This window comes from Mustelus asterias, chromosome 16 (genome assembly GCF_964213995.1).
Source record: "Mustelus asterias chromosome 16, sMusAst1.hap1.1, whole genome shotgun sequence".
NCBI lineage: Eukaryota > Metazoa > Chordata > Chondrichthyes > Carcharhiniformes > Triakidae > Mustelus > Mustelus asterias.
The window spans coordinates 7,252,395-7,270,783 of record NC_135816.1 but is presented as its reverse complement, the minus strand read 5'-3'; the positions used below and the strand labels follow the sequence as shown (position 1 = coordinate 7,270,783).

The 18,389-nt window shown below is 40.2% G+C and overlaps 1 protein-coding gene across 1 annotated transcript in view; it reads right to left on the bottom strand.

Moving 5' to 3' along the window:
* diaph1 (diaphanous related formin 1) overlaps nt 1–18,389 on the bottom strand; it is a 209,522-nt gene that overhangs the window by 26,753 nt on the left and 164,380 nt on the right. The window contains exon 17 of the mRNA XM_078231539.1: nt 12,955–13,080. Coding sequence (XP_078087665.1) covers nt 12,955–13,080 — 126 coding nt within the window. The remainder of the gene's footprint in view (nt 1–12,954; nt 13,081–18,389) is intronic.

Sequence of the window (18,389 nt, the reverse complement as noted above, 5' to 3'; positions counted from 1 at the left end):
TTAACAGGTCCATTACTCCAAAAATTCGAATGCTGTCTAAGGTGAGGAGCTGGAAGGCTGCTCTTCATGGAAATATCTTTCAACAAGTCAACTTATACTATATCGGCATGGGGCAGCATAGTAGCACAGTGGTTAGCACTGCTGCCTCACAGCGCCAAGGACCCGGGTTCGATTTCCGGCTTGGGTCACTGTCTGTGTGGAGTTTGCACGTTCTCCCCGTGTCTGCGTGGGTTTCTTCCGGGTGCTCCGGTTACCTTCCACATTCTGAAAGACGTGCTGGTTAGGTGAATTTACCTGAACAGGCGCCAGACTGTGTCGACTAGGGGAATTTCACAGTAACTTCATTGCAGTGTTAATGTAAACCTTATTTGTGACTAATAAATAAGTTTTAAATTTATTATCCTGATCTCCAGAAGGAGAAGGGCATCGTGCACCTTACTGCCGAAATAAACACAACATTTCTGAATGTACAAGAGGCACAATGCCTAGCCAATGAAGCACAACTCTTTCATGCCACGGGCTGCCACAAGATCTACAATCTGGTGGCAACATTTAACCATAAACGCAATGATTTCAAACATATCTCAGTTATTGCTGAGATCAAACAGTGTGGAATTGGAGGCTCGTTGATGGGAAATCAGAGTACAAAGACTTGTTGGGGAAAAGTTAAAATACAGGAAAAGTATTAACTGATCTTTCGTCTGGCACTGCTTCTTGGGGTAGTTCATTGATTGATCCAGTTTCACTGCAAGAGGCCTCACCATGCTGGGTCTCATTAATGAGTATAAACTGATTATTCTCAAACCACAGGGTGCAATCAATCAACATTCGTAAGAAATTATTCCATTGCAAATGCAACTGCTGGTTTAAAAAACTATGTAACATATGCAAGAAATTTTGGGACAAGAATGATCAGTGGGGGACAGAAAGACCAAGAGACTTCATCTGAATCACTGAACAAACAACCTGGCAAGCACAAGATTCTCTCATCATCACACAATTAAGCACTGTAAAAGCACTAATGGTGCTCAGATCTGTTCCATTACCAACACTGCCTGTTTAGATCGCCGTTGGCATGGCAAATTGTGCCTTTCTACACAAAAACATTTTCTGACATAAATGATGGACTGTGACACCTTTTATTATCAAAGTGCTGTTCTCAAAATTGCTCTGTCTTGAAGCATTAAACGTTCAATTTAACCTACACTTTTTAATTCTACTTCTCTCTTTTTGGATCAGTGAATCGTATTGGGTGGTAATCAACTATGCACAGCCAGGTCCAGAAACAACACTAGTTCAACAGCCATGGTGTGATATGCCTGAATCTGTCTGAAGATCCCTCCACAAACACTACCTGACTTGGTGAATGCCCCACACTTTTCTGTGAATATTTCTGAAGTATTGCATTGGATGGAAAACGCTTTAGGATGCATGTAATAGCACAAATAGTAAAGGAGAGCAGAAAGTTTAATGAAACCATACCTTAGTATGACTCTCAGCTTTCACAAAGAGTAAGGGAAAGAACCAGATGAGAGAAATTGAAGGTTGAGAAAAAATAAGAAGTGCTAGAGTGTGGTGACATTCAAGGCTCAGCTTAATGTCTGTATAAATAATTAACTTAAGATATTTTCACAATTACAACATTTCAAGGGTATGTTGATTCATGATAATTTGATACAAGGTAAGGGTCAACGGTAAAGAAACAAAAAAATAATAAGATGTGATAGTTCAAAATTGTATGTTTTTCATGTTAAATTAGTCATTTTTAGGTCATCATTTACACTACCTGCTGGATGGACAACTTGATGATTTAAATAGTGAAATAAAACAAGAGAAACATCTCCTTTATATTAAGATTGTAGTCATCATGTTTTTTTGATACTATTACCTTTAGGCATCTCTATCATTGGGTTTTCAATTTGAATAAAATGGCTGGCCAGAATGAACCATTAGATCCTAATCATGATTACAGGTTTAACAGACAAACCAAGATGTAGATAAATTTTGTGTTACATCATCCTAGCAATTAAAGAGGAGAGGCACTTTTGGTTTTTGGAGTTAGGATTACTTTAAGTTTTAAAAATATAGAAAAAATTATGGTGTCGGAAGATTTAAATCATTGTGTTCAAAACCATGAAAACCTCAATTACAAAGCAAGCACAATAAGTTTACCATAAATAAACCCACTCAAAAATGAATAACTTCTGCACTAGTTTCAATTCAACAAAACTCACCAGAAACAATGACCACTAATCAAAGACAATTGCAAAGAAATGTGGGCCCTCTCCCGTACAGATAACAGGCAAAGCCTGTCTGCTAAATCCATAATATTACACAGTGATTGCCCACAGCTCAAATTACAACATTACTCTTGCAGCAGCTCTCCCTAGCAATCTTTGGCTCTTTTTTAACATTATACACATCAATCACTTCTTATAATGATGCACACATGGAAAATAGTATAAAAGAAGGTCCATAGATTAAGAAGCAATCAGGCAGAACCTGGGGAGATCTTTGCAAAGCAATGCAACTGGATGAGGCAGAATGGTTTGTGAAACAAGGCTCATTTTTGAGATTATCACATGTAGCAGCCATAGAAATTGCGTCTCCATCATATCCACATGTTCTGTGCAGCCCTTCAGTGGAATCACTAAATTTATGTACCTATTAAATTTGATTAACTATTTCCTGCACCTGGTGTAAACTTCAGCATATGGCAACTGTTCGCCTATTCTACTGCTTCATCTGTTGAATTGGTACAAGTATGAAAGCATTTTCACTACTGCCATTGAATTCACATCTAAGTACTTTCCTGCGTACCTGAAGAATTCAGAATCTAGGAACTGGAGTGGGCCACTGAGCATACATATTCTGCCATTCAATTAGATCCCAGTTGATGTGCACCTTCATTTCATATCCCATGATACCGTTACCTAACAAAAATATATTTGTTTCATTCTTAAAAGCATCACAGCCTTTTGGGGTTAAGAATGCAAGGTGTGTTAAAAAATACATGTCGTCACATATATATATAGACCATGGATTTTCTTTAAGTATGCAGTATTAATTATTGAACAATAGAATTAATGGAAAGGTAGGTTTGTTCACTCTGCAAATTGCACCACTTTCCTTATATGAGAATAGTCAGCAAGCTAGGGGAAAATGGGAGGCAGTAACGTTTAGTGGCTCCAACATTGGTCTTATAAATTACCTAATTTCTGCTTTATGCAGAATCTACCAATGTACTATTCCTTCAGCTTTTACAGCAAAGAAAACAGATATTATTCAAGTTAAGAATTTCACAAGGATAGCATATTTTACAAGGTAAGGAGCTGCAGGAGAATTGACAAGAGGGATGGGGAAAAAAATCTTGGATCAGTTGTCAGAATTTGGTATACAAATGGGATAAATTTGTTAAGCGAGGAAAGTCAAATTTGAAGGTGTGTATTTAACTTCCTTTCTTATTCATCTGGCAAGTACCACTGCTCTTGATTTGGACATTAGACCCTCAACCTGACCAGATCTAGAACAAAGAAAAGTACAGCACAGGAACAGGCCCTTCGGCCCTCCAAGTCTGTGCCGATCATGGTGCCATAACTAAACTAAAAAAACCTTCGGCCCTTACCAGGTCCATATACCTCTAATCCCTTCCTATTCATGTACCCATCCAGATGCCTCTTAAATGTTGCTAATACGCCTGGTTCCTCCTCTGGCAGCACATTCCAGGCACCCATCACTCTGAGAAAAACTTCCCCTACACACCTCCCTTAAACTTTCCCCCTCTCACCATGACCTGTGCCCACTTGTAATTGTTAAAATACTTTTTTAAACTTTTATGAGGGCTAGTTTAAATGGTACCAAGACAAAAAAAAATTAACCCCTCAAGTTTTATTTATTTATGGGATGTGGGTGTGGCTGACTAGGCCAGCATTTATGTCCACCTTAATTGCCCTCAAGAAGGTTGTGGTGTGCTGGCTTCTTGAACCGCTTCAGTTGCAGCTTCACACCTCATTTCTAGGTATGCCTGGTGTTGCTCCTCCCATGCAACCCTGCACTTTTACTTGAACCAGGGTTGATCCCATGGCTTGATGGTAATAATAAAGTGGGGATATGTTGGCCAAGAGGTTACAGATTGTGGTTGTATACAGTACTATATTCTGCACCCTCTCCTTTCCTTCTCCCCTAGGTACACTATGAATGGTATGCTTTGTCTGTATAGTGCGCAAGAAACAATACTTTTCACTGTATCCCAATCCATGTGACAATAATAAATCAAATCACATATTCTGCTCCTGATGGCCCACAGAGCCTCATGGATGACCAGTTTAAAGTTGCTAGATCTGTTTGAAATCTATCCCATTTAGCACAGTGGTAGAAACACAGAACGCGATGGAGGGTATATGTGAAGATGGGACTTTGACTCCACAAGGACTGTATGGTGTTCACTTCTACCAATATTGCCACAGTTACATTGGGGAGGACAAGGTCAACTAGGTTTTTCCCTCTCTGCCTGCCAAAGTTGCACTCTAGTGACTATATCATTTAGGGCCCGGCCAGTTTGTTGATAGAGGTGCTAGCGAGCCACTTTTGGTGATGGACATTGGAGTCCCTCACCCAGAGTATACTCTGTATATTCAGAGTACGTCCTTACTACCCTTAGTGTTTTCCCCAAGTGTTGTTCAACACGGAGCAGTACTGATTCATGAGAGTATACGAATTAGGACTATGCCACTCGGCCCCTCAAGTCTGCTCTGCCATTAAATAAGATCATGGCTGATCCAATTGTAACCTCCTACCCACCCCTGATAAACAAGGCGGGGGGGGGGGGGGGGGGAGGGGGGGAGGAAAAGGAGGTGAAAGGTTATCAAGTATCTATCTACTTCTGCCTTAAACATAATCAACACCAGGTTAAAGTCAACAGGTTTATTTGGAATCACGAGCTTTAGAAGTGCTGCTCCTTCATCAGCTGAGTGGAGAGGTAGGTTCACAAACACGGCAGTGTATAGGCAAAGGCACAATTGCAAGATAATGGTTGGAATGCGAGTCTTTACAGGTAATCAAGTCTTTACAGGTACAGATAGTGCGAGTGGAAAGGGGGATAATCACAGGTTAAAGAGGTGTGAATTGTCTCAAGCCAGGACAGTTAGTAGGATTTTGCAAAACCAGGCCAAGTGATGAGGGTTACATGTAGTGTGACATGAACCCAAGATCCCGGTTGAGGCCGTCCTCATGTGTGCGGAACTTGGCTATCACTTTCTGTTCGGCGATTCTGCATTGTTGTGTGTCTTGAAGGCCACCTTGGAGAACGCTTACCCGAAGATCAGAGGCTCAATGCCCTTGACTGCTGAAGTGTTCCCCTTCCAGTTGGGGAACACTTCAGCAGTCAACGGCATTCAGCCTCCAATGACACAGTTGTGGGACTGGGGTCATGTTTAGGCCAGACCAGATAAGGACAGATTTCCTTCCCTAAAGAACCAGATGGGTTTTTTACAAAAAAAACAATAGTTTCCTCGTCACCATTGGACTCGCTTTTTAGTTGCAGATTTATTTAAATTTCACCAGCTGGGATTCGAACCCATGTCCCCAGAACATTTGACTAGGTCTCTGGATGACTGGTCCAGTGCAACCACCTCTCCCTTGAGGTGATGATGAGCTGACTTCTTGAACCACTGAAGTCCATCTGGTGTGTGAGCTAGGCTGTGGATGCAAAGAGGAGACTGGAATATTGCACTCATTCTACAATTCTATTTTCATTGCAGCAATCGGTGCTTCCACATAGCAGCAACAGGAGAAACAGGGTGGGGTGGTAGGTCAAGGAACAGGCCAGTAGGATAGACTGGAGCAGGAGGGAAGCTAATAATTAACTGCTTCAGATCACCTTAAAAGGAAACATATTTGGCTGATTCACTATCTTGCCTATTTCCACCCTACCTCCCTCCACCCAACTTGGACTATCTTGTGCTGTCTGTGTGAGCAATAAGAGGAGAAAGGATATTCAGAAAAAATAACTTATTTTGCCCCCATGCGTGCACAGAAAACAGAGTCTGGTTAAAATGGGACAGATGGTCAAAACAGATCATATTTTGGTTATTTAGTTTGTGAAAACATGCGAGCTAATTTATCACTTGAAGTTGCTGTTACAAAGTGAAACCCGCACAAATAAAGATATTTGTACTATAAACATGAAACTGGACCGGTTCTCTTCAGAACTAATACCCTTGAATACGCTGGTTTGTTTTAATAAACAATATCCTGAAATTTGCAGTCAAATATATGCAGACTATTCTAACTGGTAAAACAGCCTGACTTTAGTGAACAATAAGCTCTCTGTCACAAGCTGGCAACACAGACGTAGAAGTGTATTTAAGTGCGTAGTACAAATCTGACTGAAGATTTGTATGTACCCTTAGGGATTGTGGAATTCTGTCAATGACAGTTTAAATGCAATACTTCAGCTGCCTCAGAGAGAGGAGACATGCAGGCAGCTTTGAAAATAATGAGGGGGTTTACCCCCACTCTAAATACAGAGTATCCAGTGAAAGTACCACTGAAACTACAAGTATGAAACTTTCAGGCCTGTATGACCCCACTGATATACTAAACCCATAGTCACCTCCCAAATAGAACTCCCACTTACTTTGGGTGAAGTTCAATTTAGTTTTAAATTTTTACCTTGTGGAGCCGAATACTGTTGAATACTTTCCAAACTATAACAAAGCTAAATTCTCTCATTTTCATTGTAATCTAAGTCGAGGAATTATGCTATCACACAAATTATTTATTAATGTGTTATGTAAAATTTCTCTGCTTGATAGCTCAAAAGGTGTACAGAGGTTATTTAGGGCAATTTTTTTCCAACTAGTAGTGAGGAAAATTTGAGCTGAAGGATGTAAAGTGTGCACACTGTGAAACAGTGGAGTGCGATTTCCAGGGTGCATCGTTAAATTGTATATGTTGAACAAAGAACAAAACAGCACAGGAACAGGCCCTTCAGCCCACCAAGCCTGCACCGACTACACTAAAGACCTTTTGTCTTTATGTGTTCCATATCCCTCTATTCCCTGCCTATTCATGTATCTATCAAGATGCTTCTTAAAACGCTGCTATTGTATCTGCTTCGATCACCTCCTCTGGCAACGCATTCCAGGTACTTACCACCCTCTGTGTAAAAAACGTGCCTCTGACATCTCCTTTAAACTTTCTCCCTTTTACCTTAAACCTACATCCCCTAATAATTAACATTTCTATCCTGGGAAAAAGACTCCGACTATCCATTCTAGATTTCGACTATCCATCTGAGTTATTGTGTAACAATGATGTCAACATAGAATCATACAGCCCAGAGATAGGCCCTTCAGCTCACCACGTCAATGCTGACCATCAAATACCAATCTATACTAATCTCATTTTACTGCACTTCAGCCATAACTTCCTCTGCCGTGGCAATTTAAGTGCTGGTTTGATTTGAAATTGCAGTGGAATATTACAGCATCATTACAAAACAGCTTTAAATGATTTTCTTCATCTGTAAATAATAAACCCTTTTTTCCATTCCTAAATCAAAAAATCTACAAGTTTTATAAACAGAATATATCATGGCTAGCCACAAATTAGTTGTCTTGGAGTACATTCACACTCCCTGAGTTAAGTAGCGTTGCATATCTCAAAGCCACTTTGCGCCAGAAATGAATGTGAAGTTTAGTCAAAGGTTAAGCAAAGCAAGATCCTCTCCGCCAGGAAATCTCTCTCCATTGGTTCTGAAGTCAGGTTGAACCCGAAGAACAAGATCCAGCCATATTTATGCTATAAATATTAGAATGAAGCAAAACCACTCACAACTCAGCTATATTGTGATGGCAACACAGACCAGTTCTCCAAAAAATAAACATGCCTTTTGTTTATTGGCTTTCAGCTTTAAACAAAACCTAAACTCACCACAAACAAAGATACACAATTATTCAAGACAAAACAAATTAAACTGAGGTCAGTTATTATGAACATCTCCTCAGTAGCCAACGTTTCTTGAGGTTTGATAACAATGAAAGGAAAACAATAATTTGATAAAAGTTTGGATTAATTTATTTTCATTTCAACTTTACCACTTTGTGCAAACCACAAATTGCAGTGGAACAATTAAAGATCTAAATGTACGATCTCCTATCAAGACTGCAATGAATAGTCCAATACATATCACATCCAGTAAAAACAGAACATGAAACAACTTGAAATTTCAGCCAGCCAAGACTTTAGTCAAGTCAGGGACTTCCTGTTTAAACCACTGGACGGTTTCGACAACACAAGTCATTAAATAGCATCTAATAGCATAATCAATCCAATATTATGCCAAAAAAAATCAATAAAGTCAGGATGAGAAATATGAAGAACTGATTTAGTTCCAGACTCATAAATTAGATAATCCCTCAAGGATGAGGGAAACAATCAAAACTGATTTATGTGGGCCCAGTTCCCTCCCACATTATGTAAACTCAGATTGGAGTCTCCAGCAACTTTTGTGCCCAATTGTTCAATTAAATCGATCATTTTAAGCTATTTGTATAAAGACTTGCATAGTTTTCTTCTTCACACTTGCAACATGCAAAAAAAATAAATAAGGAGCCAGCTGTTTTTAAAAATGCTCAGTCATGGTGCATGGAATCTCTTTTGAACATTGCAGCTCTTGAAGGCTTCCGACTGACTGCTCAAAAAGCTACACGTTTGAGGAACCACAAAGTATATTGACAAAACCAGTTTTGAAAATAACAAAACATTGTCTTACCTTTACTAGCTGCACAGTTCACCATTGTGGAGCAATTCAAAGCAGAAAAAGAAAGGAAAGTCATCATGAGTACCAGGGCAGAATACCATTTACACATATAAAACTTCAACCAGTTGGTTTACAGTGATGGAAGTTGGATCATTGCATCATGAGTAGTTTTTTTTCAATACTGGGGAGATTTTTGCTGTTAAGTTTAAAATTGATCTGGGAAAATGTGAACAGTCTCACTTTGTCAGGAAGAATAGACAAGCAGCATATTGTTTAAAGAGAGATTACAGAACTCTACGGTGCAGAAGGATCTGGGTATCCTGCTACATGAATCAGAAAGAATTTAGTATGCAGGTATAGCAAGTGATTAAGAAGGTAAATAGAAAGTTGTCATTTATTGCAAAGAGAATGGAATATAGAAGTAGGGAAGTTTTGTTCGGTTGTGGAGGGTGTTGGTGATACCACATCTGGAGTAGTGTATATGGTTTTGGTCTCCACATTTAAGAAAGTATACAATTGCATTGGAAGCAGTTCAAAGAAGGTTCAGATGACCGATTCCTAGGATAAAAGGGTTGCCTGCAGAGAAATGTTGAGAGGGGTGAGGCCTGTACCCATTGGAGTTTAGAAAAATGAAAGATGACCTTTTTGAAACATGTAAGATTCTGAACGGACTTGACAGGCTGGATGCTGAAAAGGACTTTTCCCTTGTGGGAGAGACTAAAACTAGGGACACAGATTAGAAATAAGGGGTCCCCTTTTAAAACGGGGCTGAGGAAATATCTTTTCTCTCAGCACTTGCGGGGGGAATGGGATCAAAGGTTATGGGGAGAAAGCAGGATTAGGCTATTGAGTTGGACGATCAGCCATGATCGTGATGAATGGAGGAGCAGGCTTGAAGGGCTAAATGGCCTCCTCCTGCTCCTATCTTCTATGTTTCTAGAAGGTCTCTTCCACAGAGAGCAGTGGAAGCAGAGTCATTGCATATTTTTAAAGTTGAGTTGAATAAATGCCTGACTGGCAAGCGGATCAAAAGGTATTGGGACTAAGGTAGGAAAGCATAGGTCACAATCAGATCAGCCATGATCTTATCAAATTAGGTCCTCGATCAGGTCGAGGGGCCAAATGGCTTACTCCTGCTCCTAATTCTTATGCTCTTAGATCTGCTCTATAATTTGAAATAGAAAAAACTGGGCTAATAATGTGCACATTGAAGCGGTATTTTGTGATGATTCAATTACATTCCAGTTTCCACTAAAGATGGACATCAACATGTAACAGTTATAAATGAAATACAATTAAGGCAATTCACTAGAAGGCAGCTGAAACAAACAAACAAATAGGAAAACAATATGATCAAAGTATAGCTAATATTCCTGAGAAAAAGTTATGGATGTATCACAAAGGATTGGCAAGATACAAGACTAGCAAAACCATGGCAACAGTCATTGGGGACTGGTGTCCTAGTGCATGATGATTGTAATCAGAAACAACTAAAAAGTGAATTTCCAACTGTCCCTCTTTATTTCACATTTGAAGTGGGGTGACTGCTCATCCTTTTGGTAGCTCGTCCATTCAGATAATTACAATGGGATATGATTAAAGTTTATTTCACTTTATATTCACAATGTTTTGTGATGGCTGGTATGCCAATCTGGAGTTATTTTATGAGATAGTGATGCTGATCTTTATTAATAAAAGCAAAATACCACGGATGTTGGAATTTGAAAAAAAAGAGTTTTTTGGAAAATCACAGCAGATTGGGCAGCATCTGTAGGGAGCAAAAACAGAGTTAACATTTCAAGTCCAGAAGACACTTCAAAACTAAACAGAGGGAGAAATATGTTGGATTATATACTGTACAAGAGGAAGTGGAAGTGATTAGTGGGAGCTGGGACAGAACACAACAAAGATGTTGCAGAATTTAAAAACAAGTGACAGATGACCCAGTGGGGGAGGGGTAGGGAGGGTTTTTGCATAGGAACAAAAATATCTGGGATATTAAAAAAATTAGGATCAGGGAGAAAGGTCACAATCTAAACTTGTTGAATTCGATGTTGATTCCTGAGGGCTGTAACATCCCCTTTCGTCAATTGTCAATAAGTATATTTAAAAAATGACTTTGTCTTTTAAAAAGCATTTAGACAATTACATGGGTAAGATGGCATAGAGGGATATGGGTCAAATGCGGGCAGTTGGGACTAGCTTAGGGGTTTAAAAAAAAAGGGCAGCATGGACATGTTGGGCCAAAGGGCCTGTTTCCATGCTGTAAACCTCTATGACTAAAGCAACTTAATTGTCATAAGATCTAAATTGCTTCACAAATCCCGTCATTCTTACTCATCACACTGCCTGAATGCCCTCAGAAATTATCTGTTGGAAATACAATTATTACTCAAGGAGGCGGCTTACTACCTGCAACTAGGAATGGACAATAAACGTGGCTTTGCCACAGCGTCAACCACATTCTCTGAGGGAATAAACAAAAACAATCTAATGCATGTTGCAAATGATATCTCAATGCACAAGAGTAAAAATTTGCCCCAGCATGTGAACACAAAGATTGAATTACTGAATTAGGAGATTAATGCAATTAGGGCCTTGTCTGCCAGGGTGTGATGCTGGATCTGCAGTATCCTCTGGCCAGATTTTAATTCTGCACTACTGTTTTAAATTCATTTTCAGGATGTGGGTACTGCTGGTAAGGCCAGTATTGATTTCCCAACAGTAGCTGCCTCTGAAAAGGTGGTGATAAGCCTGATTCTTAAACCATGGCAGTCTTTGTACTGAAGGTATTCCCACAGCTTTAGTAACAGCTAAAATGATCGCTTTACTGATTCCGATACAGGGTGAAAATCACAGAACTTCACAACAGATACAAGTACAAGAAAGCAGCTAGAGTACATAAAGTGCAATCAACTCTTCAAAGTCCTCAGCCATCTCTTAGTTTATGCATCCAATGTAAATGGGTCATTATTGTGTTGCATTGTTGAGTTATTTTGTATTGTCAATTCATCCACTCCTAACCTGTTTGCCATTCATTTCAACAGGCAATGACCTCCATTCATTCTTCAAGATTGCACTGAAATTCAAGAGCTCAAATGAATATGTGGCATCCTGAACAAGATGCACACATTTCTGTGTCCTAAGCCATTAATGTGCATAGAGTTTCCTGTGCTTTATTAAATACATACGGTCGATAAGGTTGGAGTAATTCTATAACCAATGCACTGCGGTGTCTAAGTAAGTAGGGGATTGAAGCTGAAATCAGCTTTTTTGGTCTCAATAGAAAGGGGAATGTATGCTTCATCCACCACAACAGACGTAGATCCTGAACAGAATTCAAGATGGGTCGTTCATGTACAAATTGGACAGGCAAAATGGATCACTTGTTTAATGACAACTCCATTGTCAGAAACGCTTGATCCTGTTATTAAATTTGGAAAACCACAGTTTAATTATACCAGATAATGGAATAGTAATCTGCTGAATTATTCAGAACAAGGGTGTCAGAATGGCGTGCTAACTTACGGCAAGCACATAACCGTTATAACACTTCCAAGGTAGATTATAAATACAACATTCAGAGCAGCCACCACATCCACTCTAACGGAATAGTGATGTTTGGAACAGGGTAGCAAAAAAAGCCTTTGAAGAGGGAACAGGATCAATATTTGTTGAGAAATGGAGCTGGAGGTTAAGCAGAGATCAAGAGATGTTTCTGATTCAATTGGGAATAAAGGGCAGAGCATAAAGGTTTTTGGTGAGGTGGAAGAGTGCTTTGATTGAAATACGGGCCGAGGAAAGAGTAGGTTTAATGGGCCAGTTAGTTATTCTGTTTTCAAGTTTTATATTTTGAAGATGTGTGTGAAGTAGAATATAGCTCATCCCCTCAGCCATTCCATTATTTGGCAAAGGTAAAGAAGAATTTGACAATATCATTAGATTCTATAAAATTTGCTCTCAAATTTGCTTTTCTTTCATTCCAAGCCCCAGAAACACAGATTCCACTATTTTAATGGCAAACTTGGGAATACTTCCAAGAAACTCATCCATAGACCAAATTTAAGCTTGTCCAAGGCTTCGATCTCCTCACATCTAGATTCTTTTCTTATCACATTTATTTTTCACCTGAATGAGTCCAAATCTAAATTGGGAGGAAAGAAATTGACCGAACAAAATTAAAGCCCAACCAGATACTCACACTTTGTCTGTGCAGAAAATGCAACAGTGAGTTTTGCAAAGAGCTCTTTACTTTCGTATTTGTCTTCCTTCACCTTGACCCAGAAACACTTTTCATTCATATCTTTAGGCGCAAGCTGAAAGCAAAGAAAAATATGTTTATGATACAACAGGCTACATTAAAAAAAGGATCTGACGGTTGTAAAGGACTTGTTTTACAGAGAAGATAGATTAGTAATTATGAAGGAATAACCTGGTAGAATACAAGTTAGAGAAGGGTGTATCTAAACTACAGTGCGGCGGACAGGTATCACGATTGACTACTGTGCCTATGCTTTGCACAGAGAAACTAAGGAGGTGTTCAAGGTCTGGAGGTGACCCTGGTCTCAAGGTCCAAATGACAGGTCGAGATTGGAGAACCTTTGGCTTTCCAGGCTGGAAAGGGGGCATAATTTGTAGAGGTAAATAAAATGGTTAACATAGAACAGTACAGCACAGAACAGGCCCTTCGGCCCACGATGTTGTGCCGAGCTTTATCTGAAACCAAGATCAAGCTATCCCACTCCCTATCATCCTGGTGTGCTCCATGTGCCTATCCAATAACCGCTTAAATGTTCCTAAAGTGTCTGACTCCACTATCACTGCAGGCAGTCCATTCCACACCCCAACCACTCTCTGCGTAAAGAACCTACCTCTGATATCCTTCCTATATCTCCCACCACGAACCCTATAGTTATGCCCCCTTGTAATAGCTCCATCCACCCGAGGAAATAGTCTTTGAATGTTCACTCTATCTATCCCCTTCATCATTTTATAAACCTCTATTAAGTCTCCCTTCAGCCTCCTCCGCTCCAGAGAGAACAGCCCTAGCTCCCTCAACCTTTCCTCATAAGACCTACCCTCCAAACCAGGCAGCATCCTGGTAAATCTCCTCTGCACTCTTTCCAGCGCTTCCACATCCTTCTTATAGTGAGGTGACCAGAACTGCACACAATATTCCAAATGTGGTCTCACCAAGGTCCTGTACAGTTGCAGCATAACCCCACGGCTCTTAAACTCCAATCCCCTGTTAATAAAAGCTAACACACAGCTTCTTCACAGCTCTTAAGCATATAGAAAATCTGCAAACTCAACTTAAATGAGACAGAGTGGAAAAAGGGACACATGTTGAAACGAGTTGAGGGAAAATCTGGGATATCACGAAGTTCATAACTTAAGAGTGGCTTTGGAATAAGAATGGAGACAAACAGAGAATTGGAAACAAAAACCCAGGAACCACACTAGAATTTCCTCATCATAGTTCACAATACTTCCAAAGTTTTGTATCATCCACAAACATTGAAGTTGTCCCCTGCACATCAAGATCTAGATAATTTATATCAGGAAAAGCAAGCATCCCAATATCAATCCCTGAGGAAGACCACTACAAACCTTCCTCCAGCCCCAAAAAATATCCATTGACTGTTACTCTCTGCTTCCTAATATGCAACCTATTTTGAACAATATTTGCCATTCTCTCGTACTTTGGCCCTGCCCTGACTCAAGAGAAGACTGGAAGATTGTGGCCACTGTAATTTCCATTCTCACTTCCTTCAATATCCTTGGATGCATCTTATCTGGTCCCAGTGCTTTGTCACTAAGTACTGACAGTCTATTTAACACTTCGTCTTATCAATTTTTAACCCCTCTAGGGACAGTTTCCTTTTTGTCACCAAGTGCGAGGTAGCATCGACCTCCTTGCATACAAAGTATTCACTTAATACCTCATCCTGCCCTTTACCTCCATGTGTAAATTCCCTTTTATGTCCCGAAGCAGATCGACTCCTCCATTTACCACCCTTTCCTCTTTTTGTTCTTATAGAAGACTTTGAGATTCCACATTTTGTTGGTTGCCAGTCTTTACTCAATTTTTTCTTCACTTCTCTCATGTAATTTTTCACCTCCCCTCCGAACCCTCTACATTTCTCTTGGTTCTTAACTGTATTTTCTCCCCGTCATAAGCACACATTAATTTCTATTTCACAGGAAGCCCTGAATTTGATTGCTATACCTTTCCCTTTTAAGGAAATATACCGTGACTTTGGTCTGGACCATTTCTGTCTTGAATCGTTCAGCTACAGATTTTCCAACCAACCTTTCATTCCAGTCTAACTGGCCCAGTTCCATTCTTGCCCCATTAAAGTCACTTCTCCTCCAGTTAATTATTTTTATTCTAGATTGTCTATTATCCTTTTCTACCATCATCCTGAATCTTGGAATACACTGTTCACTGCCTTCTAAATGTACCCGCACTAACACTTGATCTACTTGTCCCAAGCAATTTCCAAGAACCATGTCCAACAATGCATCCTTTCTTGTGGGACTGGACACATACTGCTGAAGAAATATTTCCTGAACATAATCTAGGAACTTTTGTCCCTCTCTGCCTTTTATACCACCACTGTCCCAGTCCGCATTTGGGCAATTAAAGTTCCCCTTTATAGCTACTTTATAATGACAAATACATGAATAGGATGGGAACAGAGGGATATGGTCCTCGGAAGAGTAGGGGGTTTTAGTTCAGTTGGGCAGCATGGTTGGTGCAGGCTTGGAGGGCCGAAGAGCCTGTTCCTGCACTGTAATTTTCTTTGTTCTTTGATCGCATCCCTGTAATTTCCCTGTACATTTGTTCTTCTAAGAACATAAGAAATAGGAGCAGGAGTAGGCCATCTGGCCCTTCGAGCCTGCCCCGCCATTCAACAAGATCATGGCTGAACTGAAGCGAATCAGTTCCACTTACCCGCCTGCTCCCCATATCCCCTAATTCCCTTATCGATCAGAAAACTATCTACCCGTGATTTAAACATATTCAACGAGGAAGCCTCCACCACTTCAATGGGCAGAGAATTCCAGAGATTCACTACCCTCTGAGAGAAGAAGTTCCCCCTCAACTCTGTTCTGAACCGGCCCCCCCTTATTTTGAGGCTGTGCCCTCTAGTTCTGGTTTCCCTTCTAAGTGGAAAGAATCTCTCCACCTCTACCCTATCCAGCCCCTTCATTATCTTATACGTCTCTATAAGATCACCCCTCATCCTTCTAAACTCCAACGAGTACAGACCCAATCTGTTTAATCTCTCCTCATAAGCTACACCCCTCATCACCGGTATCAACCTGGTGAACCTTCTCTGCACTCCCTCCAAGGCCAATATATCCTTTCGCAAATTAGGGGACCAAAACTGCACACAGTACTCCAGTTGCGGCCTCACCAGTGCCTTGTACAGTTGCAGCAAGACCTCCCTGCTTTTATATTCTATCCCCCTCGCGATAAAGGCCAACATTCCATTCGCCTTCTTGATCACCTGCTGCACCTGCAGACTGAGTTTTTGCGATTCGTGCACAAGGACCCCCAGGTCCCTCTGCACAGTCGCACGATGTAATTTTTCTCCATTTAAATAATATTCCAATTTACTATTATTTCTTCCAAAGTGGATAACCTCACATTTGCCAACGTTATATTCCATCTGCCAGATCCTCGCCCACTCGCTCAGCCTATCCAAATCTCTCTGCAGACTTTCCGCGTCCTCCACGCAATTCGCTTTCCCACTCACCTTCGTGTCATCAGCAAACTTGAATACCCTAGATTCAGTCCCCTCCTCCAGATCATCTACGTAAATGGTAAACAATTGAGGCCCCAGCACCGATCCCTGCGGCACGCCACTGGTCACCAACTGCCAACCAGAAAAGCACCCATTTATCCCAACTCTCTGCTTCCTGTTAGATAGCCAATCCCCAATCCACGCCAACACCTTACCCCTAACTCCGTGTACCCCAATCTTCTGCAGCAACCTTTTGTGAGGCACCTTATCGAACGCCTTCTGGAAATCTAAAAACACCACATCCACCGGTTCCCCTCTGTCAACCGCACTAGTGACATCTACATCCTTCTCACTAGTGACATCTACATCCTTCTACATCCTTCTCACTAGTTGGCAGACAATGTAATTGCACCCTTTTTGTTCCTTAGCTCTAACCAAATTGATTGGCATTAAATCCTCTGGGACATCCACTTTCCCCAGCATTCCAATGATCTCCTTAACCAATAGCACCATCCCTCCTCCTTTCCCTATCTTTTCTGAACACCTTGTATCCAGGAATATTTAACATCCAGACCTGCCCTTCCTTGAGCCAGGTCTTCATTATTGCCTCAAAGCATATTGTGCCTGTAATTCCCCAATCTTATTCACTATAATCTATGCATTCACATACATGTACAACAACTCTGATTTAGATGTCATTACTTTCCATCTCATTCTGACTTCATCTATTAACATACTACTCTCTATACTAGTGCTTTCTGTCCCTCCCAGTATTTTGTGCACCGTGGTATTTCTAATATTTCCTCTTGGTTCCCACCCCAGCAGAATTAGTTTACTTCCATTCATCAGGAGTGAAGCCATGACAGCAAGGGAACTAGTTCATCACCAAAACAGTTGAATCTCCCAATTGGGACACTTACTGAAAGATGTGAAGGAGAAGGAAAAATATAAACTAAAAGAAATCAAGAGAAAACCTAATTTCATCATTCGCATGGAGTTTTTTGAAACAACAGATTTTTTAAAATCTCTTTTCGATGGGTTAACCGAGTTGCAGAAACTTCTGCAAAAGAAAATAATGAAATACTAACTGTAAAAAATACCAAATATGTTAGAAATGCCCATTATAGTTCGCCATGTGAAGCATTACTTAGCATTTAGATGCAAGTAATTATTATTCATTAATTTTAAATTAAAATTGACACTCAACAAGTGCATACCTCGCTTTCTGATAATCTGTTAATCACATTTTTCTATCTTCTTTCTCGGATTAATTGCTTTTTAATTAATCGAAGTCACAGATCCAGCAAAACATTATATTTTAAATTAATCAAAACTCCTCTCAAATTATATGCAATGCAACTAGCTGCAAAGTAAGTTATAATTTTCACAATTTAGATTTCAGTTTGGGTTCAAAATTCAGCTGTCACTGAATGTATATGCGAAACCTTTCCTTCAACAAGTCTTTCCTTCAACAACTCCAACCCCAACTTTCCAAAGGTACTGTTGCCTCATGATGGTTAGTTTCCTGTCTCCTGCTATACACATCACTGACCACTTTTCACCTGTGAAGATCTGTAGGCTATTGGAACAGGGAGGTCTCTCAACTAAGCCCACTGTGCAGTAGGGATCACTGGACAACAAAAAGGAAGAGTTCATCTCTCTACGTAAGGTACTTATTTTTTTTATTATTCATGAGATTATTACACATAATTATTATCCACGAGACTATTATTTCCCATCCCTAATTGGCCTAGAGAAGGTGGTGGTGAGCCTTCTTCTTGAACCGTTGCAGTCCATGTGGTGTAGGTACACCCACAGTGCTGATACGGAGGAAGTTCAAGGATATTGACCCAGTAACAATGAACGGCAAT